At 38.9% G+C, this 15,579-nt stretch overlaps 1 protein-coding gene across 2 annotated transcripts in view; it reads right to left on the reverse strand.

Moving 5' to 3' along the window:
* Positions 1-15,349, reverse strand: part of ppp1r12c (protein phosphatase 1 regulatory subunit 12C) — a 23,917-nt gene extending 8,568 nt beyond the window's left edge. Inside the window, exons 1-12 of one of the 2 annotated variants that reach the window (XM_015375871.1) lie at positions 15,023-15,349; positions 10,550-10,724; positions 9,085-9,215; positions 8,473-8,591; positions 5,450-5,609; positions 4,258-4,402; positions 4,086-4,160; positions 3,924-4,003; positions 3,724-3,827; positions 3,573-3,640; positions 1,142-1,302; positions 961-1,048 (exon numbers count right to left, since the gene is read on the reverse strand). In XM_015375871.1, the coding sequence (XP_015231357.1) occupies positions 961-1,048; positions 1,142-1,302; positions 3,573-3,640; positions 3,724-3,827; positions 3,924-4,003; positions 4,086-4,160; positions 4,258-4,402; positions 5,450-5,609; positions 8,473-8,591; positions 9,085-9,215; positions 10,550-10,724; positions 15,023-15,237 (1,521 nt within the window). In that variant the 5' untranslated portion in view covers positions 15,238-15,349. Of the gene's footprint in view, positions 1-960; positions 1,049-1,141; positions 1,303-3,572; positions 3,641-3,717; positions 3,828-3,923; positions 4,004-4,085; positions 4,161-4,257; positions 4,403-5,449; positions 5,610-8,472; positions 8,592-9,084; positions 9,216-10,549; positions 10,725-15,022 lie in introns of both variants that reach the window. The other variant, XM_015375870.1, reaches the window with a different exon arrangement.
* Positions 15,350-15,579: the final 230 nt, after the last annotated feature.

Consider the following 15,579-nt stretch of genomic DNA (forward strand, 5'->3'; position numbering starts at 1 on the left):
ATTGTCAAAATTTTGGTGTCGATCATTCGATTTCATCCTGGACACTACAGAAAATGGGCTAAAAGTGTTAAAAACCGGAATTTTCCTTTAAGAGGCAGCAGAGAATATTTTAAAAACATCTCCTAGTCTGACACCAGCTAAAGAGTCTAACTAAACACAAACCAGTGAGGGTCTGAGATGAGCAATCTGTGAAAACAGACAGTGATCCTATTATCTAATACTAAAGGGAATAATTCTTAAAACATGGGCGTTTTCTACAAACAGAAAAAGGAAGTATGTTTTTAGTAAAAGGTCATTTTATTTATGAAGCGAAGAGCCAGAAACAGATAAGAGAAGCTAAAAACTGAAGAGGAAAGGAAAGTTTATATCAAGAGGTTTCCACGCAAAGAGTAAATGTTTATCAGATGGCTCGTTTTCAGAGAACTTCATAAAATTCAAGGTAAGACCATGAACGTTTTAGTCAGGTTGCTACATTTTAGTCCCGGAAAAACAAAAAACAAACTGCATATTAGAGTTTCACTTTCCTGATCTACAGGATCCCAGAGGGATATCAATCCACATTTTATATGATGGTTATGAAATGACTTTTCTAAGGCTGAAGAGAGAATATTTCTAATTATATGCCTCAGACAGAATTTTATGTTTCAATGTTAACACTTTTCCACTAGCGTTAGAAAACAGAAATCTTCCACTAAACTGATAGTAAAAACTGCTTTGTTCCATTTGACTGTGAAACCAGTTTTAAAACCAGTGTTATTTCCTCTGGCAATAAGGATGGCACAAATAAAAAGGTCATTTTGATTAAATATTATAAATGCTGTTCTTGCAAATGAGTCTGTGATTATTTAAAGGCTTTAAAAAAGGTGAGGGAAATTCACTGAACACTAACTGTCTGTAATCAGCATCTTATTTAAAACATCCACCACTTTTTAGTGAAAATCTGCTTTAGAAAGCAGGTACCTGAGTGAGGCGACGGGACTGACGCATCAGCCGACACCGAGCTTTCCTCTGGGACTCAGACTCTTCATCTCTATCTGCTGCCTGGAACCTGAACACAAAAACCGACCTTCATTATCTGAAATACTCCAGAGCTGCTGAGGGAAGGATCCTCATGAGGAGGGAAAGACAATGCATGCGTTACTGTTTGGGTTGCTGTTTCTTGTCTGCGACTGGAGCACTGGGACTCTCGACGACAGCCTCCCTCGTTTGAGGAGTGGGCTGGACCCTGGCGGTGCGGCTTGCCTTGTCCTGCTCCTTCTCCTCCTCCGTCTGCTCCTCATCCTCGGCTTTCTCCTCAGAAGGCTGTAGAAAACCAGCGGGAAAAAATGACAGTGAAGCTCCAATTAAACTCTTACGTGCAGAAGAAATAAGGAAATGACACCGGTACAAAAACATATCTGATAACCCTGTTATTCATCAACCTAATTAATTACCAGTGATTAAAACCTTTATTAAATTAGGTTTCTACTATATTATGAAAAAATTCCATCCTTTTCCAGACTAAATGTTCTAAAAGTCCCAGTCCTTTGCATTAATTTACAAAAAAGAGAAGGAAGTTATTACACACACAGAAACACATAAAACAAGGACAAATAAATACAGGAAGGAAGGAAGCAAGGTAGCAAGATAAAGACTTAAGGAAGGAAGGAAATCAAAGAAGGTATATTATATAAGTATTTCCCATATATTTATAGATAATTACACCCATCCCCTACATAACAAATTCCAGTTTCTACCCTCTGGTTCCCGTTTTAAATATCCACCAGCTCGGACCAATAGATACAAACACTCCTTTATTCCCTCGGCTGTTCAGCTGCTAAACACTACTAGGAAGAGCAGATAGTCATATGTTACATGCATATAGGCCTATGCTCTCATTCATCCCCTGCACTGAACATTTTTTTCCCTCTCTTTTATCCACCTTACTTTTATCTTTTTAAAATATTTTATGTGTTTCTTGTTTCTTTATTTTTCATTTGTGAAATGTGAACGTGTGTGTGAAATAAGTACTACTACTGCACAAAAATTGCCCATACTGTGACAAATAAAAGCTACTGAACTGAACTATTTGAGTTCTAATGACTGTCTTCATATGTATTTTGACCTGGAAAATACTGAAATCACATCCCAGACCTTTTCAGATCGCAGAATGCAAGTTAAACACAGAGGACCTTAACTGCTCATTCCTATCCACCTTCCATACCTGGAGGAGGAAAACATTTTGCAGTGTTTGCTTCAGTAAGCTTAGCATCTAGCAGATAACAGAAAATCATCTAACAATGAGAAACTAAAATCAATGCCAGGGCAGTGAGAGGCTTCTTAAAATCAATTTAGCAAATAAATAAAGATAAAATTTGACCTTTTTTTATTCCATAGTAGCTTTATTAAGCATAAAACTAGTAGAGCTTTCCATATTAATTTGGCATTTGAACATAGGACTGCTCAAGAAACCTGGGTTAGGATAAAAATGCTGTTAAAATGGATCTAGAGATCAAATAACACGTGAAATAGTAAGTTCATGATGTGGTTCGATAATTCAAACAAAATGCTCACCATCTAAATCTAAATGAACTTAAATACCGTTTCTTTTACTTCAGAAATTCTGTTTTCCTTGATCTTTATAGGGCAAAAGAAAAAGGTAGGAAATATAATCTGGAAACATTTTTTCCATACTTGTCCAGACTTGTGAAATGATAAAAATCAAATTCCAGACTTTCCCCAGCTGCATAGTTGACCTGGTTATTGTAGATATATAAACTTAATCATTGGAAACACTAAAACAATCACAGAGCATTTCAAAGCAGTACCAGCTCCAATCCAAACTGGCAGAACATTTCCAATTAAAATGCATAAAGCTAATGAGGTTTTGTAGAGGAGAAATAAAAACATTGACTGTGTAGTGATAAATCTACAACCAATGATTCGCATTCCCAGAAAGAAATAAAGCCAGTGGAAAAACTGTTCAACAACCTGTTCAAAAAGGTTGTTGAACAGACACACAAAGCAGCAGCTGCATCGCGTCTTTGAACCTTTAAATCTATTACCAAAACACTCAGCATGGAGGCTCTGGTTGTCGGTCCCTAAGCAATAAAATCCATTCAGTCTAACTGCTGGATTTAGAGCTATGTTTCAGCAGCTCAGCTTCAGATACTATCAACTACAGTTAAAAATGAATGGAAAAAGGAAAGAACAGTTGAAAACAGTAAGGGAAAATAAACCAGTTATGATATAAATTGTTTTAATTACACTTGAGCAGAAATGACAGACTGTGTAAAATAATCTACAGCTCATACAATCGTTTAACTGTAATCGCTTGAAATGAATCATAAACTCCTGGTTGTTATTATCCTGTTAAAGAAATAGTTTGATTTCATGTTCAGATAGTAAAAAAAAAAAGCTATTAACAGATTTTGTTTTCTCTCTGTCCCTTCGTCTATCTAAAGTACCATTTTTTAATATTAGGAATATATAAAATATATTTCCGGCCCCCTTAGAGTGAGTGGAAACCTTTATGAAATCCAGTTTATGTAGGCAGTTTTATCAAACTTATCTGCGGCTGGCTGGATTTTTACCTTCTCAGCAGGACTAATGGTGGATGTGGTCCCGCTCTCTGTGTCTGGACTGGAAACAGTGGAGCTTTCTGCAGAGGAGGCCAATGAGCATGATTAGTCAGATCCAGATTAACCAGATAAAGTATTCTGGGCTGAGCAAATTTACCAGTACCGCTTTCCTTCTCCTCGCTCATATCCAGGTCTGAAACGCCTCTTTCCTTGGACAGATCCTGTACGTTTATCTTGTCCTTACTGCTCATCCTGCACACCGACGTCCTGGAAGCAAGGCAATAAGTTAATGGTTAAAAATCATCCTGCTTACTGTTCCCACATTGGAACCTAAATAAATGTTGAATAGAAAAAGCAATAAACCTCCGTCGCTTGTTTTGTACATTAGCAGTATTGTGGCCTGGTTGGTTCTGCCGTTCTGATATCGAGCGCTCGTTACGCCACTGACGGAGGGAAGGAAAAAAAAAAATTATAAAATGCAGAGAAAGTTTATTAGAGTAAAGTAAAAAATAAACTTTTGCTCACGTTAGCTTGTTTCTGTGATAACTCTTCCAGCAGCTCTGCAACACTTTCATCAGCTACATCAAACGGCGTCTGACCCTGCAGGATTCAAGGAAAGCCACATTAAGAGGCACATTAAGAGGCAGAGATGGACTACAGTCAGAGGTGAGACCCTCCACGAGTGTCTGGGCCTCACCCCGTTGCTGCGAGCCTCCATGTTGCACAGCTGCTCGGCCAGAATGCGACACGCCTCTTCTTGACCCCAGTGAGCTGCAGCGTGAAGAGGCGTCCAGCCATCAAAGTCTGTGGCCGACACGTCGAGTCCACACTGACACAGTATCCTGTGAGAGCAAAATGGACAGTAATAAGTAGGGGCTTTCCTTGAAATATTGTTCTAGATAAGGATGTTCTAGATAAGATTGAAAAAGACTGAATGGAAATGATACGCATTTAAAATGCACCTTTTCTCAGAAGTTTTTGACTTAGCATGACAGAACATCTACGTATTTCATATTTTATTCAACACTAGTAGCTTGTAACTTATTCTGGGTGTCTATCATGCATGTGTCTATTTTTAAAGTGCTTATAAATAAAGTTGGCTGAGCGTGGCTATTTCCAGACTTCCTTCCCTTCCTGTGGTTTCTACGTTGTTTCCTTCCTTCCTTGTGTCTGCCCTTCCATGCTTCTTTTTCTTTCCTCACTTACCTCCTTTCCATGTCTTAAACCTTCTTTATTTTTTAATCATGCCCAACTGATCTTATATTTGTACCAGAGTATTTTTCTTCCTTTCTTGTGTCTACACTTCCATCTGGCCTTGTGTTCCATTTTTCTTCCTCATCTTCTCCCTAATGTCTCTTCTCTTTTTCTCAGTCCTTCCTTCTTCAAAATTAACATCCCATGTTTTCTTCCTATTCAGTTTATTTCCTAGGTCTGTCATTTCTATTCAGTTTATTTCCTCCCTCCCTGAGTCCTTCCTTTCCTCTTACCTCCTACCTAACTTCTCGTTTTCTTTTTTTTTTTTTTATCAAGTCTCCTTTCGCCATTCCTTCCCTGTCATTTATTTTTTGCTCTTTCCACCCTTCTTTTCTCCCTTCCTCCTCTGTGTATTTTTTCTTGTGTCCATCCTTCCCTCCTTCGTTGGCCTCCATCTGTCAGTCTCTGGTGTTTCCAAGCTCCATATATAAAGTCCCCTCTACTATACATTTGCTGAAATTCTATTCTTAGAAACAAAAATACATTTAAACTAAGATTTCTTCACTAGATTTTTTTTCCAATTGAAAACTACGTATGAGAAACCGGACAGCTAGATCTATCAATCTCAATACAACGGACATAAAATTCAGCTGTCAAATAAATCAGTGGCGACCCTACAAGTGTGTGCTTATTACTTCAGAGCCTCCACATATCCTTTGGCTGCAGCGACGTGCAGCGGAGAGGCGCCAGTTCTTGGATCCTTGACATCAGCAGGCGGACCCTCGTTTAGCCAGGTCCGGGCGTCTGACATCATCTGCTCCTCTTCCTTACGCTTAGCTGCCTCCAAGTCCACACCTGCCGACAGAAAATAACAAGAACATACTGAATATATAAAAGAGTAAAAGGTGGCTTTGTTAGTTTAATATCCAACGAAACGACAAAGCGAGAACAGAGCATTCTGAATCACTGGTGACAGAACAAGCAGGAGGAGCTGATGTCACCAACCCAGAGCAGATTACTGTGGTCCTCCATCAGACAAAGACCCCCAGTGTCTAATAAATGACCACAGCTGCAAGACTGAATCGTTCAGGGAAAACAGGAGGAGATCATTGCTCACTTCAGTTCTGTACTTCCAATGAATTTACATTTATAGTTGTGATATGAAAAAGCCTTTAACATTTCAAAGCAAGTTTATTATCAGGCAAAAAGATAATGTTACGATTATCTAACATGCTTGAAAATTTTGGTTGTATAGCTGTACAATAAAACCTGGTGAGGAGAAGTAAGGAGAAGGAAGTTTCATTTTAATTTGGGCCATTTAACTCAAACGTATATTTTACAATCAAAGAAAACATTAAACAGGCATCATTTCCATATAAAACTCTAGTTCTATCAAAACAGTTAAACATTAAAACATCTTTATAGGAGCCATGTAACGCTGGTGATATGGCCTCAAAGTCTTATGATATTTTGTGGAACTACCCTGATAACAAAACTGACTATAATAAACTGACAATAAAAATAAACCTTTGAAGTCATTCTTAGGACTGCATGCCACAGCCATCATAGCCCATCAGTCACAAACACTAGTCTTTGAAAAAATATACAAATTTAAAATAAGCTTCTTTAGGACACCAGTTACATAAAGAAGTATGGTTTATATAACTGAACATCCCGTAATAACCATAGTTAAGCATAATCTTTTAATTTGACAATGCCCCAACGAAAGAGCAATGCAAATAACCGTGGTACCTGTGGAGTACCACGTGGAGCAGTGATAGGACCAATTGTCTGCGATCAGGAAAAGGGTTATAAGAGATTCGAACCGGGTCGGCTGTCTCAAGGACTAAGGCCTCCGTATATGGGTTGTGCGCGCTAACCACTGTGCCACCTGTACTGCCCCAATTCTCTTTACTTATTAATTTGCACTGTTATGCTGATGATACTCATCTATATCCAACTATAAATCCAGACCAAGCTAACCTATTATTTAGATTACAGGCATGTCTTGAAGACATAAAACCTGGATGACTCTTAACTTTCTCCTTCTGAATGCAGAGAAAACAGAAGTTATAGTCTTTGGACCAGAGTCTTAGAAAGAGAAGCTGTTTAGTCAGTCACTTCATTTGGATGGGATTAAACTGATTTCAGATAATAAAGTAAAAAAATCTTGGTGTTATTTTTGATCAGGACTTGTCATTTAAATCCCATATCAAGAGTTTTCTAGAATGTCTTTCTTTCATCTGCAGAATATTGCAAAAATTAGAAATATCCTGTCCAGGGGTGATGCTGAGAAACTAGTCCATGCATTTGTTACTTCAAAGCTGGACTATTGTAATTCTTTACTATCAGGGAGTCCACAAACTGTAGGTTAAAGCCTTCAGCTGATCCAAAATGCAAATTAAAAAATTAAAAAGAGAGACCATATCTGTCCTATCCTGGCTTCTCTTCATTGGCTTCCTGTTAAATAAAGAATAGAATTTAAAATCCTCCTTCTCCCAAATAAAGCCTTAAATGGCCAAGCTCCATCTTATATCAGCGATATGATTGTTCCTTATGACGCTAACAGAACACTTTGCTCTCAATCTGCAGGTTCACTAGTGGTTCCTAGAATTTCTAAAAGTAGAATGGGAGGCAGATCTTTTAGTTATCAGGCTCCTCTCCTGTGGAACCAACTACCAGTTTTAGTCCATGAGGCAGACATCCTGGAGAGAAATATCAGCTGTGCTGCTGCCATCAACGCCTCTGTTATGAGATCGGCCTGTTTTCCAGCGTAGTCCTGTTTCTCTGACTCGCTGGATGTGCGTTTTTCATCCTCTGACATAGGAGCTGCCAATTCCACAGGGGGCACGTGTGAAGGGAAAACCATTTCAGGTGACTACCTCTTGAAGCTCATCAAGAGAATGCCAAGAGTGTGCAAAGCAGTAATCAAAGCAAAAGGTGGCTACTTTAAAGAACATAGAATAGAAGACATATGGGGGCTATGAGTGCTTCATCTTCCTAATCACTGCCCTCTCTAGCTCTCTTCTTTCACCAAAAAATCTGACTAAAAGCCATATTCTACCCAGAAGGTCCTCCATTGAGGCCTTCTGTTTGTGTTGCATATGTACCAAGGGGACGCCTTGCTATAAAAACCACGCCAACATTGCTGTAGTACTCGATTGTAATGGAAAACCACGGATGTAGAGAAGAATTAATAAAACGAAACCAGGAGGTACCAATGGAGTAAAGCCAACTTAGAGTCAGAACAACAAGTCATGCAAGAAAAAAACCAAGCAAAACACAATATTTGATGGGAAGTAAGACCATTTTTTCCCCAACTGCCATAAATAGGCTCCAAATATCTGAATGATGGAACTTAAATATTTTAATTAAAACCTTGCTTAGATCTTTTTCATAATAAAAAAACAAAGATAATAAGTGAGAACTTTGAGTGTAAAATACAGAAAAAAAGTATTAGCATATACAGTTTTCTCTAACAGAACTTCCTCTTTCGAATACACATAGAAACCCCCCACCAAAAATGGGGACGCTGCAATCATATCCCATGACTGGTTTGTGAAAAAAACTTGTTTGCTTAAGGATGGACAAATCTCTTCCCCATTTCTTTTAACCATGAAATAATAAATAAATACAACCACAGATTTTATTTGCATCACTGAAGCAAAAATTTTAATGAAATATATAGGGTGTGACTGTGTGCCGGCAAATAACTCACCTTGTTTTTGTGTGTAATCATGAAGAAGAGACTCGGTAGTCTCATCCAGAGCAATGTCCAGAGGAACGTCACCGTCACAGTTCACAGCAGTAAGAGACGCACCTTTCTTAAGGAGGAATCTACCAAGGAAGAAAACGTATCTTTGAATCATTCCAACAAAATGCCTTTAACAGAGATTTCCTGATCCTATCCTTCAGTCATGTCATCAATGGTTATTGTGCTGATGACAGATTTATTTTTAACCAAATCAGTTGGAGGATATGTTGCTTATAGCACTAACTGAGTGGAACCATTTTGATGACAAAGCCCTCATGAATTAAAGCTTCAAATTGAGAGTAAACAGACAAACAAACAAGTAACAGCAAAGAAAAAAACAACAAAAGCAAATAAATTTCTAGATCTCTGAAGCTGCATGCATTTTGAGTGCTGGGATACTACGCTTCAGCAATAGTGTTATGAAGGCACAGATGACAACAATGTTAGTATTGTTGTGTGCTGAAATGCTCCGGCACCCACGCTGTGATCTCACATTCAATTCAGTGGGAAAAAAATAAAAAAATAAAGAGTAATGTGCTGCGCTGATTTAACCATTTAGAGAAATCTGCTACACACTCTGCAATGTCAGGGTAGCCGCAGGAGGAAGCAACATGCAGCGGCGTCCATCCCTCACTGTCAACCTGGTTTACGTTGGCGCCGTGCTCCAGCAGGAAGGTCACGATCTCCATGCTGCCATCTATGCAGGCCTGCAAACATTAAACAAAAAATAAGATTTATCACATTCAGCTTTTTTATTTTAGTATTTATTTTATTTGTTGATTTTTGGCAGCATCTTGCATCTTGTCACATTAAAACAACAAACTTCAATGTTTTTTTACTTTTCTTTTTTTTTTTAAATAACAAAAATAAAATTTGGACATATAAAATTCAAAGCTTAGGTGGAAGAAACTGTGGATAGAAATAAATAGCTGTGTAGTAGTGAGGACTGTTGGGTCTGCCAGCAGAGTGGTCACTCAGACCACTATGGTGATGTCAGGCCCTCGTTTTGTGCAGTCATTCTAGCACTTTCCACTGAGTGCACCGTCGCCTCAAGCTAACAAACGAGGCATTCATGGGCATAGCCGATTACCCTGGTGTCATTGGTATCATTGATGGGATACACGTCCGCATCACTGCACCGTAGCAAGATAAGGACATTTAACAGTGGGCCACATAACAGAATTAATGCTCAGTTTTTTATAATAAGAATTATATTACTTTGGTCATTTCAACAAACTAAAGCGCTAAATACAAGCAGCACATTGATTTCAAATAAAAAAAGTGGTAAAATAACCTGCATGGTTCAGATTAGCCTATACCAGAAAAATAAATGCATCATAACAATGAGGATGCTGTGATCACAACAAACAGCATTCAATAGAGGTATTGGATGCAGGAGCTTGCCTAGCAACCAGATGGTTTCTGGTTTGAAACTGCTGCTCCAGCTTTGTAGTTGTGTCCTTTGGCAAGGCACTTCAGCTGCATCGTCTACAATCGTAGGCCTGAGGCCCATAGGCTGTGAAACCTACATTGTAATGTGATCTAGCTTCTCTGAGTTCACCAAAAGATAGTCCATTCACCTCTCTAGAATCCCATTCTTCCCCATGCAGCGTTCCAGAGCCAACATCTACAAGCACGGAAATCCTTTGCTCTACCTGTAAAATTCACGTTTGGTGTGAACGGTGTCAACCACACCTCCTCACTAAAACATAAATATCTCTGTTTACTCATTGCTCAGAGCTGCTCTCAGCATCTAGTTTAATCACACTTGATCCTAATTTCCCTATGACCATCCCGAATATGAGAAGAATGCGACACGAAAAAGGAAACGGACACCGAACATGGCCACCCGCAAGAAAGTTTCCTAGTGATTCTCCCAAGGTAAACAAAATATGTCAGGGATAAATAAATATTTTGAACCTTTTGTAATTGATTCATTGAAATCCCTTGATTTTAATTAGGGTTAGTACACATCATAGCCAAAAAAGTCAGAAAATATCTTTGAGACGCTGGAGGTAAATGACAGCAAGCCTTTATTCACCTGGTGGAGTGCAGTGATGCCATCAGCGTTGGAGCAGTTAACGATGTCTGGTAGGTTCTCCCCGTTCCTGGATTTGGTTTGTTCAGTCTCCTCCAGCATCACCTTCGCCTCCTCCGTGTCGCCGCTGGCACAAGCAGCGAGGAACTCGGCAGCGCTGTCAAACCTGACCCTCTTCCTGAAACGGGACAATGATGACTATTAGCAAAAAACTCTACTCCGCTGGCCTAGAAGTGTCTAATCCTTATCAGATATATCTGCTCAGTCTTGATGCTGAAATATTTAGCTGGATAATACCAGCAAGCCGACATGAAACACAACATGAACAGAAAATTCAACACAGGCATCAATGTCACATTAACTGTTAGTTGGTATTAGGGATAAAGCAATTAATCAAATTAATCATGATTAATGGATTATCAAAATAACCGTCATCTAATTTAGTAATCAATTAATCGTTAACTGGAGTATAGACTATAAAACATGCCTTTAGCCGACAGAGCTACCCACTTACAGCAGTAATATTACCAAAATTGTAAAAAAATATATATAAAGATTGTCAATTGCCAATCAGTTCTGGATTTGCTCTATCCAGAACTCCTCAAGTGGAAACGTTTTATTTTCTCCTGGTTTCATTCTGTAAAAAACCTTTTTTGAGGAACCTTTGGGTATCAGATTACTAAAATAATCATTAGTTGCAGCCATATTTAAATGTTTGAATTTGACCACAGACCTAAGGTTAGTCTGTTATTGTTCCAAAATCAGTTTTAATATATGTTTGGGATCATTGTTCTACAGGAGCAACAATTACAAGTCAAAATTTCAACCATCTAGCTGTTGATTTGTGGTTAAGTTGAACAATCTAAGGGAAATCCTCCATCTTAACGAGTCAATGCACTTCATGCACCGGTACCAACAGCATGATGCTGCCACCGCTATGCATAAGAGTTGACTCTTAAGATTTCAAGGCCTCATCTTGACTTGTACAAACAAACTAACCAATTTTGACAAAAACCTCGATCCAATCTGACCATCAACCTCTTCAGTCAAACTGTCCATTTCTCAGCAGCCACTTCTCTTTTGTCTGGCCCTTCCTCAGTTCTTTATTAATGTTAATCATAAATTAAGTGGTTTTAGGGTAAGACATTCTTAAAACTACATATCTGGACTGCTTAGAAAGCAAGTTGAAAGGAACTCTATTGATTCTAAACTAAATGTTAAATTCAAAAGCAGAATTATTACTCAAAGCTTGTTAAATGAAGAAAAATCTTAATTTTTAAAATCACAGCTTTTGGGAAGGGGTATTTTAGCAGAATAGAATTATGTAGAATAGAAACATTAATTTATTTTCCCACTTTCAGGAAATTGCGGTGTATACAGCAGCAAAGGTATTTCAGCAAAAGTGGTCACACAAATTCGGACCTTAAAAAAGTGTATAAAAATAACTGGCAGGGTTAAAAACAAAACAAATAAAATAATGTACTGTACAGTGCTTTTACAAATATAAACACTGTGTATCTGGAGAATAAATAATCAATATACAGCTGTGGACATTTCTACAGTAGTGCATATGTGAAAAATAGCAGCATCACCCTGTTGGGATAGCAAAACAAACTCAAACATGTGCATCTGTTTTCCTTTTCGTTTTAAAATCCATGTGCGTTTTCTGTTCTATGGTCAACTTACCCTGTAAAAAGAATGTTAAAATATATAATGAAAAACACAGATGCATGCAAGTATCTGTAAACCAATCAATCACAACATATTGACCACTGACAGATACCCTTGCACCAAAAGAGGGTTGTTTTTTTTTCCATCAGACAACAAAACAACATTTTTTCCTTTTAGATCAGGGGTGTCCAAGGATACGTTCACACTGCATGCCTTGATGCTCAATTCCGAATTTTTTGTGAAATCTGATTTTTTTGCGTTGCCGTTCATATTTCCAAATATATGCGACTTGTACCGGTATGTGATCTCGTATGTGACCTGCAGTTATACAATGCAAGTGTCCCGCATGCGCAGAAGAGGACGTAATGACATCAAAGGCCAGCGTGCTCTGTGTTTATGGAAGTAAACAATGATGGTAGTGCCGGCGCGCATCTAGCGGTCTTTCCCAACCATAAAAAAACAATCTTTTCAATATGGTTAAACATAAATACTACTCTCCGTGTCATCATCTGCCATGGTTGTTGTTTTTCTTGCCGCTTCTTCATAGCAAGACACAGAATAGTGACCTTTTAATGGCGTTCAGGTAGGATAAATGCGACCTGGCCGTTCAGACACAGGTCACATTTGAAAATATCAGATTCGTATCGAATTCGGGAACACATAGCCAAGTGGCCTGGGTCGCATTGGAAAAAATCGGATCTGTGTTGTTTAGACTGCCATGAAAAGATCAGATACAGGTCGCATATGGGCCAAAAAAAAAAAGAAAAAAAAAAAATTTGGATTCTGGTCACTTCAGGCTGCAGTGTGAATGTAGCCTAAGGTCACTATTCTGGGTCTTGCTATGAAGAAGTGGCAAGAAAAACAACAACCATGAAAGACGATGATGCAGAGAACAATATTTATGTTTAACCATCTTGAAAAGATTGTTTTTTTATGGTTGGGAAAGATCACTAGATGTGCTCTGGCACTACCATCCATGTTTACTTCCGTAAACACAGAGCACGCTAGCCTGTGACGTCATTACATCCTCTACTGCGCAAGGGGGACACTGCAGTTCACACAGTAGATCCCACAGAAGTCAAATATAGTTGGAAATGTGAGTCATCATGTTCAGATTGGACTCACTTGATTGGATGACTGGAGTCTGATGTGCTACTGCTGGGTTGGAAAGAAAACCTGCAGCCACACGGCCCTTTCTGGAACCACTTTGACACCCCTGTTTTAGGTTTTGCATTTGAAGAAGGAAAAGAGATGTCCAAACCGGGAAAAGAAACTAAACTGGAAGGCAACATGTCTGTTACAGCATCTCTTCAGATGAATTTCAAACTGAGCATCTATTATGACAGCAGCCAACAACAAGCATTCAATAATAGACTCGAACTCTGGAAAATAACATGAAAACCAAACATCTTTCAGCAAATATACTTCCTGTACAAATCCCTCCGAAACACTAAAGGACAGACTGATAATCACTTGTTGATCTGATGACTGAGCACGAAACAAGGAAGTCAAAAGAGATGGAATTTGTGATATCTGGATGGGATACTATCTGAGTGTACTGCAGAAGTTAGTAAACCAAAACTGATACATTACCCTCCAGATTAAGAAATTCTGGTGAACAAGGATTTCTTTAAATTCCATTAGAGTCCACAAGGAACTGAGATGAATCACATTTAAAGCCTTTCCTGGGAACATTGCATAATAACAGCTCTCTCAGAATCACATTTTTGTTGTTAAAATACCTGCTATGACAGCCAATCAATGTAAACATTGTTTTTTTAAGAAAAGTAAATGATGAAATGTTTTGAAAAACTTGGTTGACCAAAGGTAGCCCACATTGAAAATATGGGCAATATATTACTCAGATTATAGAAGATCAAAGGGGAACTTCTGGGCCTTAGGATAACTTTACCCTTAGCACTATTTCACCACAGCGAAACATGGTGGTGGCAGAGTCATGCCTGCTTTTCGAAACCCAGGGTTCAGAAAGCTGGACAGAGTAGATGGGGAGTTTGATGAAACCAACCAAAAATTGGCAATACTGGTCAGATACACCTGCACAAATCCAGTTATATAAGAGAATATGATTTTCTAAGGGCTTAACAGAACAGCTTACAGTTTGACAAAATATTTACAAGTCAGTTGTTCAGAGATTGAACAACCAATTACCATTTAAAGCACCAATACTTAAACTACTAAACTGTTCATCTATAATTACACAAATGTATAGCTTAATAAATACCCCATAAATAATGTATTAGTGAGGATCCTATAATGTATTTAGTTTCTGTTGTATTCAAAACAATCACATCTGCTCCTATGTTACATTCCTCATTAAAACAAAATTAATCTGGTAAAATGTGAAAAAGAAAAGCTAAAATGTAGATAGATAAAATGTATTAGTCACAAAAGAAAAAACAGTAGATTGCGAGACAGCAATACAGTATTAGTCAAAATCACTGGCTGTATGTTGGTGCACAAAGTAATGTAAATAATGAAAAAAATAGATAAATTACCAGCAGCTTTTTGGCTCCTATGAGGAAGAATGTACAGATCGATGTGTTGATCAAGACTTTTGCACAGTGGGTTAAAAAGCAGTGAAAAAAGGAACGAGATGAAGCCCAAGATCATTTAACCAGGGGAGATGCATATGTTGAAGGTACACTGACTGAACATGAGCAGGGCTAATATACAGCACTATCCCATAAGATCGATCCAACATGGACAGCAGACAACAAAACCACAAAGATTAGAGAACTCCTGATACTATGAATGGGCCCGTTTTCGACAAAGCCGTGTCCTCACCGTCCACTGAGGATGGGACTGCTACCATCTCTGCCCGCTGCCTCTGGCTGCTGCTCTCCCGGCGGGTCGCCGCTCAGTTCGGCCTCGGCCTCCCCTGCCGCCTCCCCGGCATCGCCGCGCCACCTCCGGCGGGGAACGTCGGACGCTCTGTCGGTGGAGGAGCCGGCCCAGCGCTTCAGCTGCTCCCGCCGCTTGGTCTTTGCCGTGTCCCCCATTAAATTAACCGCGGAGGACGGTGTTTTTAAAACTAAAACCTGTGCTGGCGGGGCCAGACACACCCTCCATGTGTATACTTTCGCTTCCTGGTTCTGGGTCCTGAGCTGTGGGGGCTCAGCTCGTGCCCGAGAGCGCCGGGGACGCGCTAAGATAACGTCTAGCTTTTTTTTTTTTTTTTTTTTTAAATAAACTTTATTTACAAATACAGAATATACAATTGCAAACAATCGTATGCTCAAGGTGCTGGGGTAACAAATTCATAGGATTCCATGACCAAAACAGGGAGAAAAAAAGATAGTATCTAGCTAGCTGTTTCGAAATGAGAAACGTGTGCGCGCATT

This window comes from Cyprinodon variegatus, unplaced genomic scaffold (genome assembly GCF_000732505.1).
Source record: "Cyprinodon variegatus isolate N-32 unplaced genomic scaffold, C_variegatus-1.0 Scaffold126, whole genome shotgun sequence".
NCBI lineage: Eukaryota > Metazoa > Chordata > Actinopteri > Cyprinodontiformes > Cyprinodontidae > Cyprinodon > Cyprinodon variegatus.